Source organism: Pristiophorus japonicus, unplaced genomic scaffold (assembly GCF_044704955.1).
Source record: "Pristiophorus japonicus isolate sPriJap1 unplaced genomic scaffold, sPriJap1.hap1 HAP1_SCAFFOLD_29, whole genome shotgun sequence".
In the NCBI taxonomy this organism is placed as follows: domain Eukaryota; kingdom Metazoa; phylum Chordata; class Chondrichthyes; family Pristiophoridae; genus Pristiophorus; species Pristiophorus japonicus.
The window spans coordinates 3,383,553-3,405,806 of NW_027252668.1; the positions used below are offsets into that span (position 1 = coordinate 3,383,553).

The window sequence follows — 22,254 nt, forward strand, 5'->3', positions numbered from 1 at the left end:
TTAATGGCCCTATTACTGGCCGCATTGTCCCTTGCGATGTCATGAATCACCGTTCAGCTAGCCATTGTCTCTGTTGAAATCCCCCTTTGAGTTTGACTACAAGCTCGGGCATGTCCGATTGCCCCTGTCTGCCTGGAGAACTGTATGCCGTGTTAACAATGTTGACTCCCTGTCCATTTGCTGCATTTAAAACAAGATTTTTGTCAAACATCATTCTGGTCTCTTCCTCCCCTGAGATAAATGTCTGGGCCATCAAAGCCGCTGTTTCCAGGGTCAAGTCCTTGGTCTCAATCCTGAAAACCCCAGCGTGCCCGATGCCCTCAACAAAAAAAGTCTCGCGGCATCTCCGCTCTGCATGCATCTGGGAACTTACATAGGCTCGCCAGTCGCCGGAGGTCTGCCACGAAGTCTGGAACACTTTGCCCTTCTCGCTGCCGGTGCGTGTAAAACCGGTGTCTCGCCATCTGCATGCTGCTCGCCGGTGTAAAGTGTTCCCCGATCAACTTACTGAGCTCTTCAAAAGCCTTGTCTGCCGGCTTCTCTGGCGCTAGAAGGTCCTTCATCAGGGTGTACGTCCTGGATCCACAAACCGTCAGATGAGCCATGCGATTGTCGGCCGAATCGTGTCCCAGCCATTTCTTGGTGACGGAACTTTGCTGTAGTCTCTCAATAAAATCGTCCCAATCATCACCAACACAGTACCTCTCGTCTGTGCTGCTAGTGGCCATGCTCGCGTGGTTTAAATCCCAGTTTCTCGTCACCAATAATATATCCTTACTATACAGTACAAGTGCACACAAGGCCCATACTAGAGAGAAAGTCACTCTGTGACCAGTAACCTTTATTCCAGCACTGAAGTGGAGAAGATGGGTGGAGCTTCCCCTTTTATACCTGAAAGTCCAGGTTAGGAGTGTCTCCCACAAGTTCACCACCTAGTGGTCAGTGTTCTCATGGTGTACAACTTAGGTCAGTTTATACATGGATTACAATGACAGTTGAATACATGACAGGACTATAATAAACACCGACTAGATCGAGTACAATCGTTGCGGCAGAACGTCGTGGGTTCAAGCCCCACACACTCCAGAGACTCGAGCCCCCAAAACCCAGGTGCACACCCCCCCAGTTACCAGTACTGAGGGAGAGCTGCACTGTCGTAGGGGCAGTACTGAGGGAGTGCCACACTGTCGGAGGGTCAGTACTGAGGGAGTGCCGCACTGTCGGAGGGGCAGTGCTGAGGGAGTAATGCACCATCGGAGGGGCAGTGCTGAGGGTGTACTGCACTGTCGGAGGGGCAGTGCTGAGGGAGCGCCAAATTGTCGGAGGGGCAGTACTGAGGGAGCGCCGCACTGTCGGAGGGGCAGTATTGAGGGACTGCTGCACTGTCCGAGGGGCAGTACTGAGGGAGTGTGGCACTGTTGGAAGGTCAGTACTGAGGGAGTGTGGCACTGTCGGAGGGGCAGTACGGAGGGAACGCTGCACTAAGGGAGTGCGGTACTCCGTCAGTACATGCAACTGGGGTGAGTGTCAGATCTTGGCTTAATGTGGCTCAAGTCTGTGGAGTGTGTGTGTGGGGGGCTCGAAGCCACGACCTTCTGACTCAGAGGTGAGGGAGGGAGAGAGAGACCTACTGAGCAACTGTGATCAGCAATTATTGGCTTCACATCTCATCCTCCAACTCAACCACTTCCTTTGGCCTTGGAATGCTGAGAGAGACGGAGTCTGCTGATTGGTCGAAGCCACTGCAGGACGATGTGATGGATGGTGGCTTTTCTCACTCTTGGATAGTTTCCCCCTCGGCCGACGGACCTGCATCCTCCGAGGCTCTCTCTCCAGGGCTGTCTCCATCCCCCGCGTTGTTTCTCCGATTGAAGAATCCAGCCTGTAGGGATCCAGAGTCAGACTTGTGATCATGGGAGCCATTGCCTTGCCTTGGCAGGGCAGGCGAAAAAGCAAATGAGTCGAGTTTATTTGCAAATGATAACAACAACCCAAAATGTTATTTATATAGTGCCTTTAATGTAGTGAATCGTCCCAGGGTGCTTCACAGGACTATTATGAGATAAAAAATTTGACACCGAGCTGTATAAGTAGAAATGATGGCAGGTGACCAAAAGCTTGGTCAAAGAGAGAGGTTTTAAGGAGCGTCTTGACGGAGGAAAGAGAGGTAGAGAGGCAGAGAGGTTTAGGTAGGGAGTTCCAGAGCTTGGGGCCCAGGCAACGGCTACCGATGGTTGAGCGATTGTAATGGAGAGTAGCTGAAGTAAACTTTGGTCCCTTAGAGGATGAGACTGGGGAGTTAATAATGGGAAACAGAGAAATGACTGGGACTTTGAACAAATATTTTGTATCGGTAGAATACACTAAAAGCATCCCAATAATTGATAATCAAGGGGCTTATAGGGAGGGGAAAACTTAAAACTATCACTAGAGAAAAAGTACTCGGCAAACTAATGGGACTAAAGGTGGACAAGTCCCTTGGACCTGATGGCCTGCATCCTAGGGTCTTAAAAGAAGTGGCTGCAGAGATAGTGGATGCATTGGTTGTAATCTACCAAAATTCCCTGGATTCTGGAGGTCCCAGCGGATTGGAAAACCACAAATGTATCGCCCCAATTTAAAAAAGGAAGGAAACAGAAAGCAGGAAACGATTGACCAGTTAGACTAACATCGGTCATTGGGAAAATGCTGGATTCCATTATTAAGGAAGCAGTAGCAGGACATTCGGAAAAGCGTAATACCGTCAAGCAGAGTCAGCATGGTTTTATGAAAGGGAAATCATGTTTGACAAATTTGCTGGAGTTCTTTGAGGGTGTAATGAGCAGGGTGGATAAAGGGAAACCAGTGGATGTGCATTTGGATTTCCAGAAGGCATTTGATCAGCTGCCATATAAAAGGTTACTGCACAAGATAAGAGCACACAGGGTGGGGGTACTATATTAGCATGGATAGAGGATTGGCTAACTAACAGAAAACAGAGAGTTGGGACAAAGGAGTCATTTTCAGGTTGGCAAACTAACTAGTGGGGTGCCACAGGGATCGGTGCAGGGTCCTCAACTATTTATAATCTATATTAATGACTTGGATGAAGGGGCCGAGTGTAATGTAAACAAGTTTGCTGATGATACAAAGATGGGTGGGAAAGCAAGTTGTAAGGAGGACACAAAGAATCAGTAAAGGGATATAGACAGGCTCAGTGAGTGGGCAAAAATCTGGTAGATGGAGTATAATGTGGGAAAATGTGAGGTTATCCACTTTGGAAAAATAAAAAAGCAAATTGTTATTTAAATGGAGAGAAGGTAAAATGTTTCAGTACAGAGGGATCTGAGGGTCATTGTACATGAAACAGAAAAAGTTAGTATGTAGATACAGCAAGTAGGAAGGCAAATGGAATGTTGGCCATTATTGCAAGGGGGATGGAGTATAAAAGCAGGGTAATCCTCCTACAACTGTACAGGGTATTGGTGAGACCAAACCTGGAGTACTGCGTACAGTTTTAGTCTCCTAGTTTAAGGAGGGATATACTTGCATTGGAGGCTGTTCAGGAAAGTTTCACTCGGTTGATAAAGGGGTTGTCTTATGAAGAAAGGTTGAGCAGGTTGGGCCTATAGTCATTGGAGTTTAGAAGAATGAGAGGTGATTTTATTGAAACGTATCGGATTATGAGGGGGCTTGACAAGGTAGATGCAGAGAGGATGTTTCCCCTTGTGGGTGAATCTAGAACTAAGGGGCATAATAAGGGGTCACCCATTTAAAACAAAGATGAGGAGGACTTTCTTCTCAGAGGGCCGTGAATCTGTGGAATTCTCTGCACCAGTGAGCTGTGGAGGCTGGATCATTGAATATATTTAATGCGGAGATAGACACATGTTTAAACGATAAGTGAGTCCAGGGTTATGGCGAGCGGGCAGGGAAGTGGAGTTGAGGCCAAGATCAGATCAGCCATGATTGTATTGAATGACGGAGCAGGCTCGAGGGGCCAAATGGCCCACTCCTGCTACTATTTCTGATGTTCTTCTGCCATTTGTGACTTTGATGAAAGCTGTTTCGGTACTGTGGTCGGCACGGAAAGCGGATTGGAGGGATTCAAACATGGAGTAGCGGGAAGGATGGGCTCGGATTTGGGAGGAGACAACACACTGAAGGACTTTGGAGAGGAAAGGGAAGTTGGAGATGGGTCGGTAGTTTGCAAGGACGGAGGGGTCAAGGGTTGTTTTTTGTTTGAGAGGGGTGATCACAGCAGATTTGAAGGAGAGGGAGACAGTACCTGAGGAGAGAGAACCGTTAACAATGTCAGCTAACATGGGGAGCCAGGAAGGGAAGTTGGGTGGTCAGCAGTTTCGGATGATGTCGCCGAAGGGCAGCAAGTAGATGAGATATAGGAGGGTGGGGGTGGGGGGGGGCAAGGATAGATCCTTGGGGGACACCAGAGGTAACGGTGTGGGAGCGGGAAGAGAAGCCGTTGCAGGTGAAGGCACGGCTGTTTCAAGGAGAGAACACTCGGGGACTCCCGGGACCCACCTTATAAAACAGAACGACGAGGATAAGCAGCAAGACCAGGCCACCGACACTGCCCCCCACGATCAGGGGAACGTGATTGACTCCCTCGAGGATGTCCACCTCTGTCAGGATCTGCAGGACGAGAGAAAGAAAGACTTGCATTTATATAGCGCCTTTCACCACCACCGGACGTCTCAAAGCGCTTCACAGCCAATGAAGTACTTTTGGAATGTGGTCACTGTTGTAATGTAGGAAACGCAGCAGCTAATTTGCCCACAACAAGCTCCCACACAGCAATGTGATAATGGCCAGATACTCTGTTCTTTTGTTACAATGATCGAGGAATAAATATGGCAAGGATACCGGGGATAACTCCCCTGCTCGTCTTCCAAATACTGGCCATGGGATCTGTTGCGTCCATCTTAGAGAGCAGACGGGGCCTCAGTTTAATGTCTCATCCGAAAGACGGCCCCTCCGACAGTGCAGTGCTCCCTCAGTACTGCCCCTCCGACAGTGCAGCCCTCCCTCAGTACTGCCCCTCCGACAGTGCAGTGCTCCCTCAGTACTGTCCCTCCAACAGTGCACACTCCCTCAGTACTGCCCCTCCAACAGTGCACACTCCCTCAGTACTACCCCTCCAACAGTGCAGCACTCCCTCAGTACTGTCCCTCCGACAGTGCAGCGCTCCCTCAGTACTGCCCCTCCGACAGTGCAGTGCTCCCTCAGTACTGTCCCTCCGACAGTGCAGTGCTCCCTCAGTACTGCAATGGGAGTGTCAGCCTAGAATTATGTGCACAAGTCCCTGGATTGGGACTTGAACCCACAACCCTCTGACTCAGAGGCGAGTGTGCTACTCACTGAGCCACAGCTGAGATGAGAGGGAGAGGGAGTTTTGGGGCTGCGAATCAGACGGGAGTCTCCTGGGACACATCCCTCTGACCCCGGGATCTGTGGTGGGATGGAAAATATCGGGACACTATCGGGAGAAATTGTATATCATTTGCCAAAAGAGTCATGGTGTAGGTCCTTCCGATCTCGAAGGTGCTGAGACTGTAAATGAGATTGTCACCTGGAGCACTGTGCACGGTTTTGGTCTCCTTATCTGAGAAAGGACACACATGCCTTGAAGGTTGACCAGGCTGATTCCAGGGATGAGAAGGTTGTCCTATGAGGAGAGATTGAGTAGATGTTGCCTATATTCTCTGGAGTTTAGAAGAATGGGGAGGTGATCGCACTGAAACATCTGAGGGGGATTGACAGGGTAGATGCTGAGAGGCTGTTCCCCCTGCCTGGGGAATCTAGAGCCAGGGGGCACAGTCTCAGGATAAAGGGTCGGCCATCGAGGACTGAGATGTGGAGAAATTTCTTCACTCAGAGGGTGGTGAATCTTTGGAATTCTCTGCCCCAGAGGGCTGTGGATGCTGAGTCTCTGAGTATATTGAAGGCGGAGATCGACAGATTTTTAGATATTGAGGGAAGCAAGGGATATGGTGATCGGGCGGGAAAGTGGAGTTGAGGTCGATGATCAGCCATGATCTCATTGAATGGCGGAGCAGGCTCATGGGGCCAAATGGCCAATTCCTGCTCCTAATTCTTAAGTTCTTATGGCCCTAAAAACAAGACTCTGTGACTCCCTATGAGGGAGACTCTGTAACTCCTTATAAAGGGGACCTGAGACTCCCTATAAAGGGGACCCCGAGACTCCCTATAAAGGGAATTCTGAGTCCGTATAAAGGGGACCCTGAGTCTCCCTATGAAGGGGATCCAGGCTCCCTATAAAGGGGATCCTGATACCCTATAAAGAGGAACCTGACTCCCTATTGAGGGGACCCCAGGCACTCCAGGATGCGCCCACTCTGGTGGGCATCAGTCCATGCCCGCTCGCACCAGGGGCGTTCCCCAGGTCTCCGGGCGCAGAGCCGAGGTCGACCCTATGCCCCGCGTGAAAGTTCCGTGTGATGGGGATGGTGGGGCAGCCCACACTTCCCCCTCTGACCGCTAGGGAAAGCCTCGTGCCCCCCTGGCACCGCTCACTGTGCCCCCCCCACCCCCCACATACTGAGCATCGTAACTCAGCCCCACTCACCGTGCCCCCCCCCACACTCCCGGCCCAGCTCTCCCCCCCACCCCCACTCTCCCCACACCCACATAAGAACATAAGAATTAGGAACAGGAGTAGGCCATCTAGCCCCTCGAGCCTGCTCCGCCATTCAACGAGATCATGGCTGATCTGGCCATGGACTCAGCTCCACTTACCCGCCTGCTCCCCGTAACCCTTAATTCCCTTATTGGTTAAAAATCTATCTATCTGTGACTTGAATACATTCAATGAGCTAGCCTCAACTGCTTCCTTGGGCAGAGAATTCCACAGATTCACAACCCTCTGGGAGAAGAAATTCCTTCTCAACTCGCTTTTAAATTGGCTCCCCCGTATTTTGAGGCTGTGCCTCCTAGTTCTAGTCTCCCCGACCAGTGGAAACAACCTCTCTGCCTCTATCTTGTCTATCCCTTTCATTATTTTAAATGTTTCTATAAGATCAGCCCTCATCCTTCTGAACTCCAACGAGTAAAGACCCAGTCTGCTCAATCTATCATCAAAGACCCAGTCTGCTCAATCTATCATCTCCAGAATCAGCCTAGTGAATCGTCTCTGTACCCCCTCCAAAGCTAGTATATCCTTCCTTAAGTAAGGTGACCAAAACTGCACGCAGTACTCCAGGTGCGGCCTCACCAATACCCTATACAGTTGCAGCAGAATCTCCCTGCTTTTGTACTCCATCCCTCTCGCAATGAAGGCCAACATTCCATTCACCTTCCTGATTACCTGCTGCACCTGCAAACTAACTTTTTGGGATTCATGCACAAGGACCCCCAGGTCCCTCTGCACCGCAGCATGTTGTAATTTCTCCCCATTCAAATAATCCCTTTTACTGTTTTTTTTTCCCCAAGGTGGATGACCTCACATTTTCCAACATTGTATTCCATCTGCCAAACCTTAGCCCATTCGCTTAACCTATCTAAATCTCTTTGCAGCCTCTCTGTGTCCTCTACACAACCCGCTTTCCCACTAATCTTTGTGTCATCTGCAAATTTTGTTACATTACACTCTGTCCCCTCTTCCAGGTCATCTATGTATATTGTAAACAGTTGTGGTCCCAGCACCGATCCCTGTGGCACACCACTAACCACCGATTTCCAACCCGAAAAGGACCCATTTATCCCGACTCTCTGCTTTCTGTTAGTCAGCCAATTCTCTATCCATGCTAATACATTTCCTCTGACTCCGCGTACCTTTATCTTCTGCAGTAACCTTTTGTGTGGCACCTTATCGAATGTCTTTTGGAAATCTAAACACACCACATCCATCGGTACACCTCTATCCACCGTGCTCGTTATATCCTCAAAGAATTCCAGTAAATTAGTTAAACATGATTTCCCCTTCATGAATCCAAGTTGCGTCTGCTTGATTGCACTATTCCTATCTAGATGTCCCGCTATTTCTTCCTTAATGATAGCTTTACATACTGAGCATCGTAACTCAGCCCCACTCACCGTGGCCTGCTTGTACTGGCCAGCCCCTTCCCACACATCCACGTACTTGGCCTCATCGTAACTCAGCACCACTTTGCTGGGAAGCCCCAGTTTCCTCACCTTGAGCTGCAGAAAGGGGGGAATCACAGGGTGAAACACAATGTGTAAGTTTGCAGACGACACCGAATTGCAGGGTGGGCGGGGTTAGCCAGCACGGAGGAGGACTGCAGGAAATGACAGGAGGACGTTAATAAACTTGCAGAATGGGCCTATAATTGGCAAATGAAGTCTGTAATGTATTTGCTTCGTGGGTTCTTTGCTTACAAATTCATAGCAACACATTGCTATTAAGAACTAGTTGGCTTATTAACGAAAGGTTTAACAATCACAATACACATTACAGTTCATCCACCAGGCTCACAACTACCTGCCTCATCGTGGATCTCCGAACCCAACTGGCTGGGGTTTTATTGAGTCTTGTGAACATCACGTGACTGGCTAAGCCCCTCCCAACTCAACAGCTCTACCAACCTGTGAGCATACTCACCAGGTGCATACATTATTATAATAATAACGTTTATTTATATAGCGCCTTTAACGTGGTAAAACGTCCCAAGGTGCTTCACAGCAGTGTTACAGACAAACAGATAAATTTAACACCGAACCACAGAAGAAATTAAGACAGATAACCAAAAGTTTGTTTAAAGAGGTAGGTTTTAATGAGCGTCTTAAAGGAGGAAAGAGAGGTAGGGAGACGGAGAGGTTTAGGGAGAGAGTTCCAGAGTTTAGGGCCCAGGCAGCTGAAGGCACGTCCACCGATGGTTGAGCAGTTATAATGAGGGATGTTCAAGAGGCCAGAATTTGAGGAGTGCAGACATCTCGAGGGATTGTGAGGCCGATAAAGATTATAGAGATAGGGAGGAGCAAGGCCATGGAAGGATTTGTAAACAAGGATGAGAATTTTGAAATCGAGGCGTTGTTTAACTGGGAGCCAATGTAGGTCAAAAGGCACAGGGGTGATGGGTGATCTTCACTTGGTGCGGGTTAGGACACGGAGTTTTGGATGACCTCAAGTTTACATAGTGTGGAATGTGGGAGGCCGGCCAGGAGTGAGTGGAATAGTCAAGTCTAGAGGTAACAAAGGCATGAATGAGGGTTTCAGCAGCAGAAGAGCTGAGGCAGGGGCGGAGGCAGGCAATGTTACGGAGGTGGAAAAAGACGGTTTTAGTTATGCGGTGGATATGTGGCTGGAAATTCATTTCAGGATCAAATATGACACCTAGGTTGCAAACAGTCTTGTTCTCCCTCAGATTGATGCTGGGGAGAGGGCTGGAGTCAGTGGTTAGGGAACGCAGTTTGTGGCGGGGACCAAAGATAATGGCTTCGGTTTTCCCAACATTTAACTGGAGAAAATTTCTGCTCATCCAGTACTGGATGTTGGACAAGCAATCTGACAATTTAGATACCAAGCAGGGGTCGAGAGAAGTGGTGGAGAGGTAGAGCTGGGTGTCGTCAGCCTACATGTGGAAAGTGACTCCGTGTTTTCGGATGATATCGCCAAGGGGCAGCATATAGATGAGAAATAAGAGGGACCAAGGACAGATCCTTGGGGGACACCAGAGGTAACGATGTGGGAGTGGGAAGAGAAGCCATTGCTGGAGATTTTCTGGCTACGATTAGATAGATCAGAATGGAACCAGGCGAGTGCAGTCCCACGCAGCTGGACATTGGTGGAGACATGCTGGAGGAGGATGGAGTGGCCAACTGTGTCAAAGGCTGCAGACAGGTCCTGAAGGATGAGAGGGATAGTTTACCTTTGTCACAGTCACAAAAGAAGACATTTGTGACTTTGATGAGAGCAGTTTCGGTCCTGTGGCAGGGGCGAAAACCAGATTGAAGGGATTCAAACATTGAATTGATGGAAAGATGGTCACGGATTTGGGAGGTGACAACACGATCAAGTACTTTGGACAGGAAAGGGAGGTTGGAGATGGGGCGATAGATTGCAAGCACAGTGGGGGCAAGGTTTGGTTTTCTGAGGAGAGGGGTGATGACAGCAGATTTGAAGGAGAGTGGGAACAGTACCTGAGGACAGAGAACCGTTAACAATGTCGGCTAACATCGGAGCCAGAAAAGGAAGTTGGGAATAGGGTCAAGAGAGCAGGAAGTGGGTCTCATGGAAAAGATGAGTTTGGAGAGATTAAAAGGGAGATCAAAGAGAAACTAGAGAAAGATGTGAGTTCAGGGTGAGGGCAGGTGGGAGCATCAGGTGAAGTTTGGCCCTGTGAGCTAGGTGGAGGAAGGGAACTCACAGAGGCAGCTGATCAGATGGTCTCAATCTTTGGGACAAAGAAGTCCATGAGCTCCTCACACTTGTTGTTGGAGGGGAGTGTGGTGGAGACAGGGGAGAGGGGTTTAAGGAGACGGTTAGCAGTAGAGAATAGTAATCGGGGGTTAGTTTTACAACCCAGAATGATCCTGGAATAGTGAGCAGTTTTAAATCGACAAGATTAAGAACTGATAATGTTTTACGTGTTTGAGCCAGATCTGGCAGTAATGGCTAAACCAGTTGTCCACCACATCTGTTCAAGTCTGCGGCCTTTTGTCTTGAGGGAGCGAAGATGAGGGTTGTACCAGGGGGAACGGCCAGGGTGGGAGAGAGTAATCATTTTAATAGGGACTAGGACATCAAAGGTGGTAGTGAGGGTGTGGGTGAGCAGATCGGTGGCTGAAGAAATGTAATTGTTAATAGAGGGCCAAAGGTTGGACAGTTTTGAGGTGATAAGTGTAGTTGTAATAGAATTTGGAGAGTTTTTTCCAGGGGCGGATGCAGAAGGAAGTAGGTTTGTATTGAGGAAGGGGAATGTGGGTCGAGAACCATACAAGGAAATGGTCAGAGATGGCCTCATCTGTAATTGACACTTTGGAGTAGCAAGGCCAAAGAGATTGCAAGGTCAAGGGGGTGTCTGTGAATATGGGTTGAGGGATATACATGGAGCGAGAGGTTAAGGGAGGACAGGAGGGTAGTGAACTCAGAGCAGAGAGAGCAAGATAAGTTGAGATGGAGGTTGAAATCACCGAGGATGAGAAGTCGCACTACATTACAAAATACAACACAGATAAAGAAAGAAAGAAAGACTTGCATTTATATCGCACCTTTCACGACCACCGGACGTCTCAAAGCGCATTACAGCCAATGAAGTACTTTTGGAGTGTAGTCACTGTTGTAATGTGGAATAAATAATGGCCCCAGGACATTTCGGAGAACTCCTCTGCTCCTCTTCGAAATAATGTAATAGGATCTTTTACATCCACCTGAGAGGGTAGACGGGGCCTCGGTTTAACTGTCTCATCCGAAAGACGGCACCTCAGTACTGACCCTCTGACAGTGCAGTGCTCCCTCAGTACTGACCCCTCTGACAGTGCAGTGCTCCCTCAGTACTGACCCTCCGACAGTGCAGCACTCCTTCAGTACTGACCCTCCGACAGTGCGGCACTCCCTCAGTACTGACCCTTCGACAGTGCAGTGCTCCCTCAGTACTGACCCTTCGACAGTGCGGCACTCCCTCAGTACTGACCCTTCGACAGTGCAGCACTCCTTCAGTACTTCCCCTCCGACACTGCAGCTCCCCCTCAGTACTGACCCTTCGACAGTCCAGTGCTCCCTCAGTACTGACCCTCCGACAGTGCGGCACTCCCTCAGTACTGACCCTTCGACAGTGCAGTGCTCCCTCAGTACTGACCCTCCGACAGTGCGGCACTCCCTCAGTACTGACCCTTCGACAGTGTTGCACTCCCTCAGTACTTCCCCTCTGACACCACAGCTCCCCCTCAGCACCGCACTGCAGTGTCAGCCTGGACTTTTGTGCTCAAGATGCCTGTGTGTGGATTTTTTAACGTGTGCTGGTCGTTGCACACCAGCCACCACACGGGCTTGACAGAGCTTGGTCTTGGTCCAGTGGCAAGGATTACCCAAGACTAACTGGAGACCAGCTCTGCTGCACAGACAGAGCGCACACACATTTCGCAGTGTGGGCTGGCCCCTGCTGTTCCTGGGCCCTCGCCTCTTCTGGGCCCCAGATTTACGTTGGAAGCCATCTCTTGCTCTCCCCCTCTTCTTCGCCTGCTTGCAACACACAAGGACTGAGCACTCCATCTGGAACGGAGAGAAGAAACCACCATCTACGAGCCAAGAGAGCCTCGCTACTTCGACTGGGAGGCGGACCTTGAGACTGGACTTGAATACCAGTTTGGTACGGACCCAGAAGATACGCCTCATCGGGAGAAGCAGCGAGTAAGCCAGAGGGGTAATTGATGAGCATTTATCCCAGCCCACGGATCTTTACGACCACCACATAATGTGAAAGGATGTCGTGTGTCCTAACCAAGCTTTAGGGGTTTTCAAGGGAGGTGTTTTAGACGTGGGTACTTCGCGTTAGGGGCCTGTTTAGACAGGCCAAACTGTGAAGTGTACTGCATTTGTTTATTTTACACACCAGGGTGTGTGTTTGGTTTTACTGGGTGCAGGTGTGTGTTTTAACTTTAATAAAAGCATTGCCGGTACTCGGACCAAGGTACCCGTCCCTGACTCATTCATCTGTTCAGTACAGTAACTCCAGCGTTAGAACTATTGTAAAGTGGGGATGCTTCGAAAACACCCAAGGAAAACCACTTACAGGAGGACACAGACAGACTGGTGACATGGGCAGACACGTGGCAGATGCAGTTCAATCCAGAGAAGTGTGAAGTGAAACCTATTGGTAGGAAGAATGAGGAGGAGAGGCAATATAAACTGAAGGGTAGAATTCTAAAGGGGGTGCAGGAACAGAGAGACCTGGGGGTGTATGTAGAGACCTGGGGGGGGCGGGGGTATGTGCACAAATCTTTGAAGGTGGCAAGACAAGTTGAGAAGGCGGTTAACAAAAGCATATGGGGATCTTTGGTTTAATAATAGAGGCATAAAGCACAAAAGCAAGGAAGTTATAGTACCTTTATAAACACTGGTTCGGCCTCAACTGGAGTATTGTGTCCAATTCTGGGCACCGCACTTCACGAAGGATGTCAAGGCCTTGGAGAGGGTGCTGAGGGGATTGACCAGAGTGGTACCAGGGATGAGGGACCTCAGTTACATGGGGAGACTGGAGAAGCTGGGGTTGTTCTCCTTGGAGCAGAGAAGGTTAAAGGGGAGATTGACCAGAATGGTACCAGGGATGGGGGACTTCAGTTACGTGGGGAGACTGGAGAAGCTGGGGCTGTTCTCCTTGGAGCAGAGAAGGTTAAGAGTTTATTTAATAGAGGTGTTCAAAATCATGAAGACTTTGATGGAGTAAATAAGGAGAAATTGTTTCCCGTGGCAGGAGGGTGGGTAACCAGAGGACACAGATTTAAGGACCAGAGTGGGAGATGAGGAAACATTGTTTTACGCAGAGAGTTTATGTGATCTGGAACACACTGCCTGAAAGGGCGGTGGAAGCAGATTCAATAGCAACTTTCAAAAGGAGAATTGGATAAATAGTTGAAGGGGAAGTTCTCAGGGCGATGGGGAAAGAGCAGGGGGAGTGGGACTAATTGGACAGCTCTTTCAAAGAGCCGCACAGTACGATGGGCCGAACGGCCTCCTCCTGTTCTCTATCAGTCTATGATTCTTTGATCTTCTCCTCCCGCCTCCGTTTTCGACGAGCGTTGGTCCTTACCAGTACGATGTAATCTCGCGGGTCCGCCGACATCGCTCCCTCCGGCACTGCCACGCTCTCCACTGCGGGCTGGCAGATGGAGCGGGTACCCTGGTAAGGGATGGGTACAAAGGGGAGAAGGTCACTAACAACACCCACTTTTATTAATATAGAGCCTTTACCGGAGTGAAACGTCCCAAGGTGCTTCACAGGGTGTTATGTGATAAAATAATCGCTCAGCAAGCAGTTAGGAAAGTAAATGGTACATTGGCCTTTATTACAGGAGGATTTGAGTATCAGAGTAAAGACGTCTTCCTGCAATTATATAGGGCCCTGGTGAGACCACACCTGGAGTGTTGGGTACAGTTCTGGTCTCCTTACCTAAGGAAGGATATACTTGCCACAGAGAGAATGCAACGAAGGTTCACCAGACTGATTCCTGGGATGGGAGGGATTGTCCTATGAGGAGAGATTGAGTAGACTGGGCTTATATTCTCGAGAGTTTAGAAGAATGAGAGGTGATCTCATTGAAACATACAAAATTCTTACAGGGCTTGACAGAGTAGATGCAGGGAGGCTGTTTCCCCCGGGCTGGGGAGTGTAGAACCAGGGGTCACAGTCTCAGGATAAGGGGTCGGCCATTTAGGACTGAGATGAGGAGAAACCTCTTCACTCACAGGGTGGTGAATCTTTGGAATTCTCTCCCCCAGAGGACTGTGGAGGCTCAGTCTTTGAGTATATTTCAAGACCGAGATCGATAAATTTTTGGATATTATGGGAATCAAGGGATATGGGGATAGTGCAGGAAAGTGGAGTTGAGGTCGAAGATCAGCCATGATCTTATTGAGTGGCGGAGCAGGCTCGAAGGGGTCGTTTGGCCCACTCCTGCTCCCTATGTTCCGATGTTCTTCAGTCCCTGCTGCTGTTAAGTAAACACAGGCTGAGGAAAAGTGGCCGTGACGGTGGTGAGGGGCGGTGGATCAAGATGTCCGTCCTCGAGACAAGCGCGCGCCCTTTTTTCCGCCGTCTCCCGCCGCGGCACTCACCGGCTTTCTCTCGGAGACGGTGACATTCCAGAGCATGCGGGCACCGACCCTCACCGGGACCGTGAAGGTTACTCCAACCGCCAGGGTCCTGAGGCCCAAGTTCTCCACCTGCGAAGGTCGCAACGACAACTGATTCACGGAGAGTCATAGAATCACAGAAAATTACAGCACGGAAGGAGGCCATTCGGCCCATCATGTCCGCTCCGGCCGACAAAGAGCTATCCAGCCTAATCCCACTTTCCAGCTCTAGGTCCGTAGCCCTGAAGGTTACGGCACTTCAAGTGCACATCCAAGTACTTGTTAAATGTGGTGAGGGTTTCTGTCTCTACCACCCTTTCAGGCAGTGAGTTCCAGACCCCCCATCATCCTCTAAACCTCCGACCAATTACTTTAAATCTATGCCCCCTGGTTGTTGATCCCTCTGCTAAGGGAAACATGCGCTTCCTATCCACACATGAATTCAGAGGATTTTTAGGATGTAGGGCAGAGAGACAGGCCATTCAGCCCAACTGGTCCGTGCCGGTGTTTATGCTCCACACGAGCCTCCTCCCACCCCTCTTCATCTCACCCCATCAACATATCCTTCTATTCCTTTCTCCCTCCTGTGTTTATCCAGCTTCCCCTTAAATGCATCTGTGCTATTCGCCTCAACCACGCCCTGTGGTAGCGAGTTCCACATTCTCACCGCTCTCTGGGTGAAGAATTTTCTTCTGAATTCCCTATTGGATTTCTTGGTGCCTATCTTATATTGATGGCCTCTAGTTATGCTCTTCCCCACAAGTGGAAACATTCTCTCTGTATCTACTCTATCAAAACTGTTCATAATTTTTAAAGACCTCGATTTGATCACACCTCAACCTTTCCTTTTCAAAAGAAAAGAGGCCCAGCCAGTTCAATCTTTCCTAATGTATACAACCCTCACATTTCTGGTATCATCGTTGTAAATCTTCTCTGCACCCTCTCCAGTGCCTACATATCCTTTTTATAATATGGTAACCAGAACTGTAAGCAGTGCTCCAAGTGTGGTCTAACCAGACCAGAACTGTGCACAGTACTCCAAGTGTGGTCTAACCAGACCAGAACTGTGCACAGTGCTCCAAGTGAGGGGTCACAGTCTAAGGATAAGGGGTAAGCCATTTAGGACCGAGATAAGGAGAAACTTCTTCACCCAGAGAGTGGTGAACCTGTGGAATTCTCTACCACAGGAAGCAGTTGAGGCCAATTCACTAAATATATTCAAAAGGGAGTTAGATGAAATCCTTAGTACTCGGGGGATCAAGGGGTATGGCGTGAAAGCAGGAAGTGGGTACTGAAGTTTCTTGTTCAGCCATGAACTCGTTGAATGGCGGTGCAGGCTAGAAGGGCTGAATGGCCTGCTCCTGCACCTATTTTCTATGTTTCTATGTTTCTAAGTGTGGTCCAACCAGACCAGAACTGTGCACAGTGCTCCAAGTGTGGTCCAACCAGACCAGAACTGTGCACAGGGCTCCAAGTGTGGTCTAACCAGACCAGAACTGTGCACAGTGCTCCAAGTGTGATCGAACCAGACCAGAACTGTGCACAATGCTCCTAGTGTGGCCTAACCAGACCAGAACTGTACGCAGTGCTCCAACTGTGGTCTAACCAGACCAGGACTGTGCACGGTGCTCCAAGTGTGGTCTAACCAGACTCGAACTGTTCACAGGGCTCCAAGTGTGGTCTAACCAGACCAGTACTGTACGCAGTGCTCCAACTGTGGTCTAACCAGACCAGAACTGTGCACGGTGCTCCAAGTGTGGTCTAACCAGACCAGAACTGTGTACGGTGTTCCAAGTGTGGTCTAACCAGACCAGAACTGCGCACAGTGCTCCAAGTGTGGTCTAACCAGACCAGAACTGTGCACGGTGTTCCAAGTGTGGTCTAACCAGACCAGAACTGTGCACGGTGCTCCAAGTGTGATCTAACCAGACCAGAACTGTGCACGGTGCTCCAAGTGTGGTCTAACCAGACCAGAACTGTGCACGGTGCTCCAAGTGTGATCTAACCAGACCAGAACTGTGCACGGTGCTCCAAGTGTGGTCTAACCAAGGTTCAATACAAGTTGAACATAACTGCTCTGCTTTTCTATTCTACCCTCTGGAAATAAACCCTAGTGCTTGGTTTGCTTTTTTTAATGGCCTTATTAACCTGTGTCGCTAATTTTAATGATTTGTGTATTTGTACTCCCAGATTTGGGCCGGGGAGACTCCTGTCTGGTGCCTGTGGTCCGTCCCTACCTTTCGCCTCCCTCACCGTATGGGTCAGTGGGATACTTCCCCTGTCAAACAGGACTAACCCCTCCCCTCCCCCCGCCCCATCAAATGGCTAAAGAGATGGTTACAGCTGTGGGAGGTGGCAAAGATACCAAAACAATGGGCCGTGTTCTAATCCCAACCATCTTCAGCTGCTCCATCAACGACCTTCCCTCCATCAGAAGGTCAGAAGTGGGGATGTTCGCTATTGACTGCACAGTGTTCAGTTCCATTCACAACTCTTCAGATAATGGAGCAGTCCGTGCCCACATGCAGCAAGAGCTGGGTGACATTCAGGCTTGGGCTGGGAAGTGGCAAGTAATTTTCGCGCCACACAAGTGGCAGGCAACGACTATCTCCAACAAGCAAGAGTCTAACCACCTCCCCATGACATTCAACAGCATTACCATCGCCGAATCCTCCACCATTAACATCCTGGGGGTCACCATTGAACAGAAACTTAACAGGACCAGCCACATAAATACTGTGGTAACAAGAGCGGGTCAGAGGCTGGGTATTCTGTGGCAAGTGTCTCACCTCCTGACTCCCCAAAGCCTTTCCACCATCTACAAGGTACAAGTCAGGAGTGTGATGGAACACTCTCCACTTGCCTGGATGAGCGCAGCTCCAACAACACTCAAGAAGCTCGACACCATCCAGGACAAAGCAGCCCCCTTGATCGGCTCCACCACCACCTTAAACATTCACTCCCTCCACCACCGGCGCACCGTGGCTGCAGTGTATACCATCCACAAGATGCACTGCAGCAACTCGCCAAGGCTTCTTCGGCAACACCTCCCAAACCCGTGACCTCTACCACCTAGAAGGACAAGGGCAGTAGATGCATGGGAACACCACTATCTCCATGTCCCACACCATCTTGACGTGGAAATATATCGCCATTCCTTCATCGTTGCTGGGTCAAAATCCTGGAACTCCCTCCCTGACACCACACGGACTGCAGCGGTTCAAGAAGGCGGCTCACCACCTTCTCAAGGGCGATTGGGGATGGGCAATAAATGCCGGCCTTGCCAGTGACGCCCACATCCCGGAACAAATAAAAAACACTGATATTGCCATCCTGCCAGACTGTTAACCGGCCTGTAATGCCTCCCACCTCTTCCCACTGCCCTGAGGGACACCAGTCCCCAACCAATCGCTCTGAGGGACAATACCGTCCCAGCATGGAGGCTGCGAGGGGCGACAGGTCCCAGCACGGAGGCTGCGAGGGGCGACAGGTCCCAGCACGGAGGCTGCGAGGGGCGACAGGTCCCAGCACGGAGGCTGCGAGGGGCGACAGGTCCCAGCACGGAGGCTGCGAGGGGCAACACCGTCCCAGCACAGAGGCTGCGAGGGGCAACACCGTCCCAGCACAGAGGCTGCGAGGGGCGACACCGTCCCAGCACGGAGGCTGCGAGGGACAACACCGTCCCAGCACGGAGGCTGCGAGGGACAACACCGTCCCAGCACGGAGGCTGCGAGGGGCGACAGGTCCCAGCACGGAGGCTGCGAGGGGCGACACCGTCCCAGCACGGAGGCTGCGAGGGGCGACAGGTCCCAGCACGGAGGCTGCGAGGGGCGACACCGTCCCAGCACGGAGGCTGCGAGGGGCGACAGGTCCCAGCACGGAGGCTGCGAGGGGCGACAGGTCCCAGCACGGAGGCTGCGAGGGGCGACAGGTCCCAGCACGGAGGCTGCGAGGGGCGACAGGTGCCAGCACGGAGGCTGCGAGGGGCGACAGGTGCCAGCACGGAGGCTGCGAGGGGCGACAGGTGCCAGCACGGAGGCTGCGAGGGGCGACAGGTGCCAGCACGGAGGCTGCGAGGGGCGACAGGTGCCAGCACGGAGGCTGCGAGGGGCGACAGGTCCCAGCACGGAGGCTGCGAGGGGCGACAGGTCCCAGCACGGAGGCTGTGAGGGGCGACAGGTCCCAGCACGGAGGCTGCCAGGGACGACACCGTCCCAGCACGGAGGCTGCGAGGGGCAACAGGTCCCAGCACGGAGGCTGCCAGGGACGACACCGTCCCAGCACGGAGGCTGCGAGGGGCGACAGGTCCCAGCACGGAGGCTGCGAGGGGCGACAGGTCCCAGTACGGAGGCTGCGAGGGGCGACAGGTCCCAGCACGGAGGCTGCGAGGGGCGACAGGTCCCAGCACGGAGGCTGCGAGGGGCGACAGGTCCCACCACGGAGGCTGCGAGGGGCGACGGGTCCCAGCACGGAGGCTGTGAGGGGCGACGGGTCCCAGCACGGAGGCTGCGAGGGGCGACGGGTCCCAGCACGGAGGCTGCGAGGGGCGACAGGTCCCAGCACGGAGGCTGCGAGGGGCGACAGGTCCCAGCACGGAGGCTGCGAGGGGCGACAGGTCCCACCACGGAGGCTGCGAGGGGCGACGTGTCCCAGCACGGAGGCTGCGAGGGGCGACGGGTCCCAGCACGGAGGCTGCGAGGGGCGACAGGTCCCAGCACGGAGGCTGCGAGGGGCGACAGGTCCCAGCACGGAGGCTGCGAGGGGCGACGGCTCCCAGAGTCCCAGACCGACCTTGGCCACTCCCCCGGCTCACCTTGTAGGAGTGTTTGACCGTCCGAGCCTCCCACCGTCCGGCGTTGAAGTTAACGTGCCGCGTGTACTCGGCCCTGCGGAGAGGTCAAGGGGAGATTTGAAAGAGGTGTTGAATTGGATAAATTGGGGAAGAATTCTCAGGGCGATGGGGAAGGAGCGTGGGGGAGTGGGATTAATTGGACAGCTCTATCAAAGGGTCGGCTCAGTACGATGGGCCGAATGGCCTCCTTCAGCGCTGTGACATTGGCTGAAATGGGGCCGCGAGATTGTGCAATGCTCCCCGGTTACTCACTGAGTCCTTGCCCTGATCTGGGAGGAGGAAATTTCTCCCCCTCGGGGCACGGAGATGGCGGGTGTGGGAGGGAAGGAGGGAAGTGGGGAGCAATAACCCGAAATGGGCGAGGGGGGGAGTCCCTGGTCGGGCACAAATCTTAGGGCCTCCTCCCTTCCCCTCCCCCCCCGCACCGCCCCCCCTCCCCCCTCCCCCTCCCCCCGCTCCGACCTCCCCCTCCTCCCCACCCCGCCCTCCCCCTCCCGCACCGCCCCCCCTCACCGCCCTCCCCCCCCCACTCCGCACCGCCTTCCCCCTCCTCCCCTCCCCCCGCACCGCCCTTCCCCCCCCCCCGCCCCACACCGCCCTCCCCCTCATCCCCTCCCCCGCACAGCCCTCTCCCCGTTCCGCCCTCCCAATGCCCATCACCGCCTCGCTCACCCCACGGCCCCCCTCGCTCACCCTACGGCCCCCCTCGCTCACCTCCACGGCCCCCCCTCGCTCACCCTAAGGCCTCCTCTCGCTCACCGCCACGGCCCCCCTCCCCCTCGCTCACCCCTACGGCCCCCCCCTCGCTCACCCCCACGGACCCCCCTCGCTCACCTCCACGGCCCCCCCCTCGCTCACCCCCACGGCCCCCATCGCTCACCTCCACGGCCCCCCCCTCGCTCACCCCCACGGCCCCCATCGCTCACCTCCACGGCCCCCCCCTCGCTCACCCCCACGGCCCCCATCGCTCACCTCCACGGCCCCCCCCTCGCTCACCCCCACGGCCCCCATCGCTCACCCCCACGGCCCCCCGTCGCTCACCCCCACGGCCCCCCCTTCGCTCACCCCCAGGGCCCCCCGTCGCTCACCCCACGGCCCCCCGTCGCTCACCCCCACGGCCCCCCGTCGCTCACCCCCACGGCCCCCCCTCGCTCACCCCCACGGCCCCCCCTCGCTCACCCCCACGGCCCCCCCTCGCTCACCCCGAGGCCGCGACATTCACCGCGTATCGAAGGTGCATCGTGCGGGAGAAGGAACTCTCGTTGGTGATTCTCGAGGGGTTCTCGCTGCGGAGAGAGAGAGAGAGAGAGAAGGGGGGGGGAGCAGGTTAGTGCGAGAGTGATGGACGAGGGCGGGGGAACTGAGTGTAGAGTGTAGAGGAACCTTTACTCTGTATCTAACCCCGTGCTGTACCTGCCCTGGGAGTGTTTGATGGGACAGTGTAGGGGGAGCTTTACTCTGTATCTAACCCCGTGCTGTACCTGCCCTGGGAGTGTTTGATGGGACAGTGTAGAGGGAGCTTTACTCTGTATCTAACCCTGTGCTGTACCTGCCCTGGGAGTGTTTGATGGGACAGTGTAGAGGGAGCTTTACTCTGTATCTAACCCCGTGCTGTACCTGCCCTGGGAGTGTTTGATGGGACAGTGTAGAGGGAGCTTTACTCTGTATCTAACCCGTGATGTACCTGCCCTGGGAGTGTTTGATGGGACAGTGTAGGGGGAGCTTTACTCTGTATCTAACCCCGTGCTGTACCTGCCCTGGGAGTGTTTGATGGGACAGTGTAGAGGAACCTTTACTCTGTATCTAATCCCGTGCTGTACCTGCCCTGGGAGTGTTTGATGGGACAGTGTAGGGGGAGCTTTTCTCTGTATCTAATCCCGTGCTGTACCTGCCCTGGGAGTGTTTGATGGGACAGTGTAGAGGGTTGGTACCTGGAGGCACTGATGGTGAAATTCTCAGTCTGTTCCTCACTGCCAGATGTGCCGATGTCGAACACAGCATCGAAGGTTACCTGCGGGGACAGAGAGGGTTACAGGAGGCTGGATTATGTCGGGCGATGTTCCCAGGATGGTATATAGAGAAGCTAGGAACTCACAGGTACAATTCCGGGTGTGTGGCCGGTGTATGATTAACCAGAGCTCTCCCTATTGCAGCAGTGATACAGTTTCCCCATGTCCATCTCCCTCAGGCTGAGCTCTCCCTATTACAGCAGTGATACAGTTTCCCCATGTCCATCTCCCTCAGGCTGAGCTCTCCCTATTACAGCAGTGATACAGTTTCCCCATGTCCATCTCCCTCAGGCTGAGCTCTCCCTATTACAGCAGTGATACAGTTTCCCCATGTCCATCTCCCTCAGGCTGATTATAAAGTAACCGTAAACCAGGTTCTAGAAGGTAATGTCCCCAATACATTGCCGAATATAGAAGATTTGTTCACAACACTGACAGGTGGTCAGATTTTTTCAAAACTGGATCTTACGAATGCCTACTTACAGCTTGAACTAGATGAGGAGTCCAAGTCATGCTTGACTATAAATACTCATCTAGGCCTATATGAATTTAATAGGCTACCATTTGGAGTGTCTTCCACCTCTGCCATATTCCAAGTGGTGATGAACCAGATTTTGCAAGGTATT

The 22,254-nt window shown here is 52.5% G+C and overlaps 1 protein-coding gene across 9 annotated transcripts in view; it reads right to left on the reverse strand.

The window, feature by feature from the left end:
• Positions 1 to 561: 561 nt before the first annotated feature.
• The window catches only part of LOC139248202 (integrin alpha-X-like), a 110,465-nt gene continuing 88,772 nt past the window's right edge, over positions 562 to 22,254 (reverse strand). For 7 of the 9 annotated variants that reach the window (XM_070871942.1, XM_070871946.1, XM_070871945.1 and 4 more), the window contains 8 exons: positions 21,551 to 21,630; positions 20,822 to 20,905; positions 19,581 to 19,653; positions 14,750 to 14,857; positions 13,725 to 13,814; positions 8,053 to 8,157; positions 4,522 to 4,632; positions 562 to 1,882 (listed from right to left, as the gene is read on the reverse strand). In XM_070871942.1, coding sequence (XP_070728043.1) covers positions 1,775 to 1,882; positions 4,522 to 4,632; positions 8,053 to 8,157; positions 13,725 to 13,814; positions 14,750 to 14,857; positions 19,581 to 19,653; positions 20,822 to 20,905; positions 21,551 to 21,630 — 759 coding nt within the window. In that variant the 3' untranslated portion in view covers positions 562 to 1,774. Of the gene's footprint in view, positions 1,883 to 4,521; positions 4,633 to 8,052; positions 8,158 to 13,724; positions 13,815 to 14,749; positions 14,858 to 19,580; positions 19,654 to 20,821; positions 20,906 to 21,550; positions 21,631 to 22,254 lie in introns of those variants that run through there. The other 2 variants (XM_070871944.1, XM_070871949.1) reach the window with 2 other exon arrangements.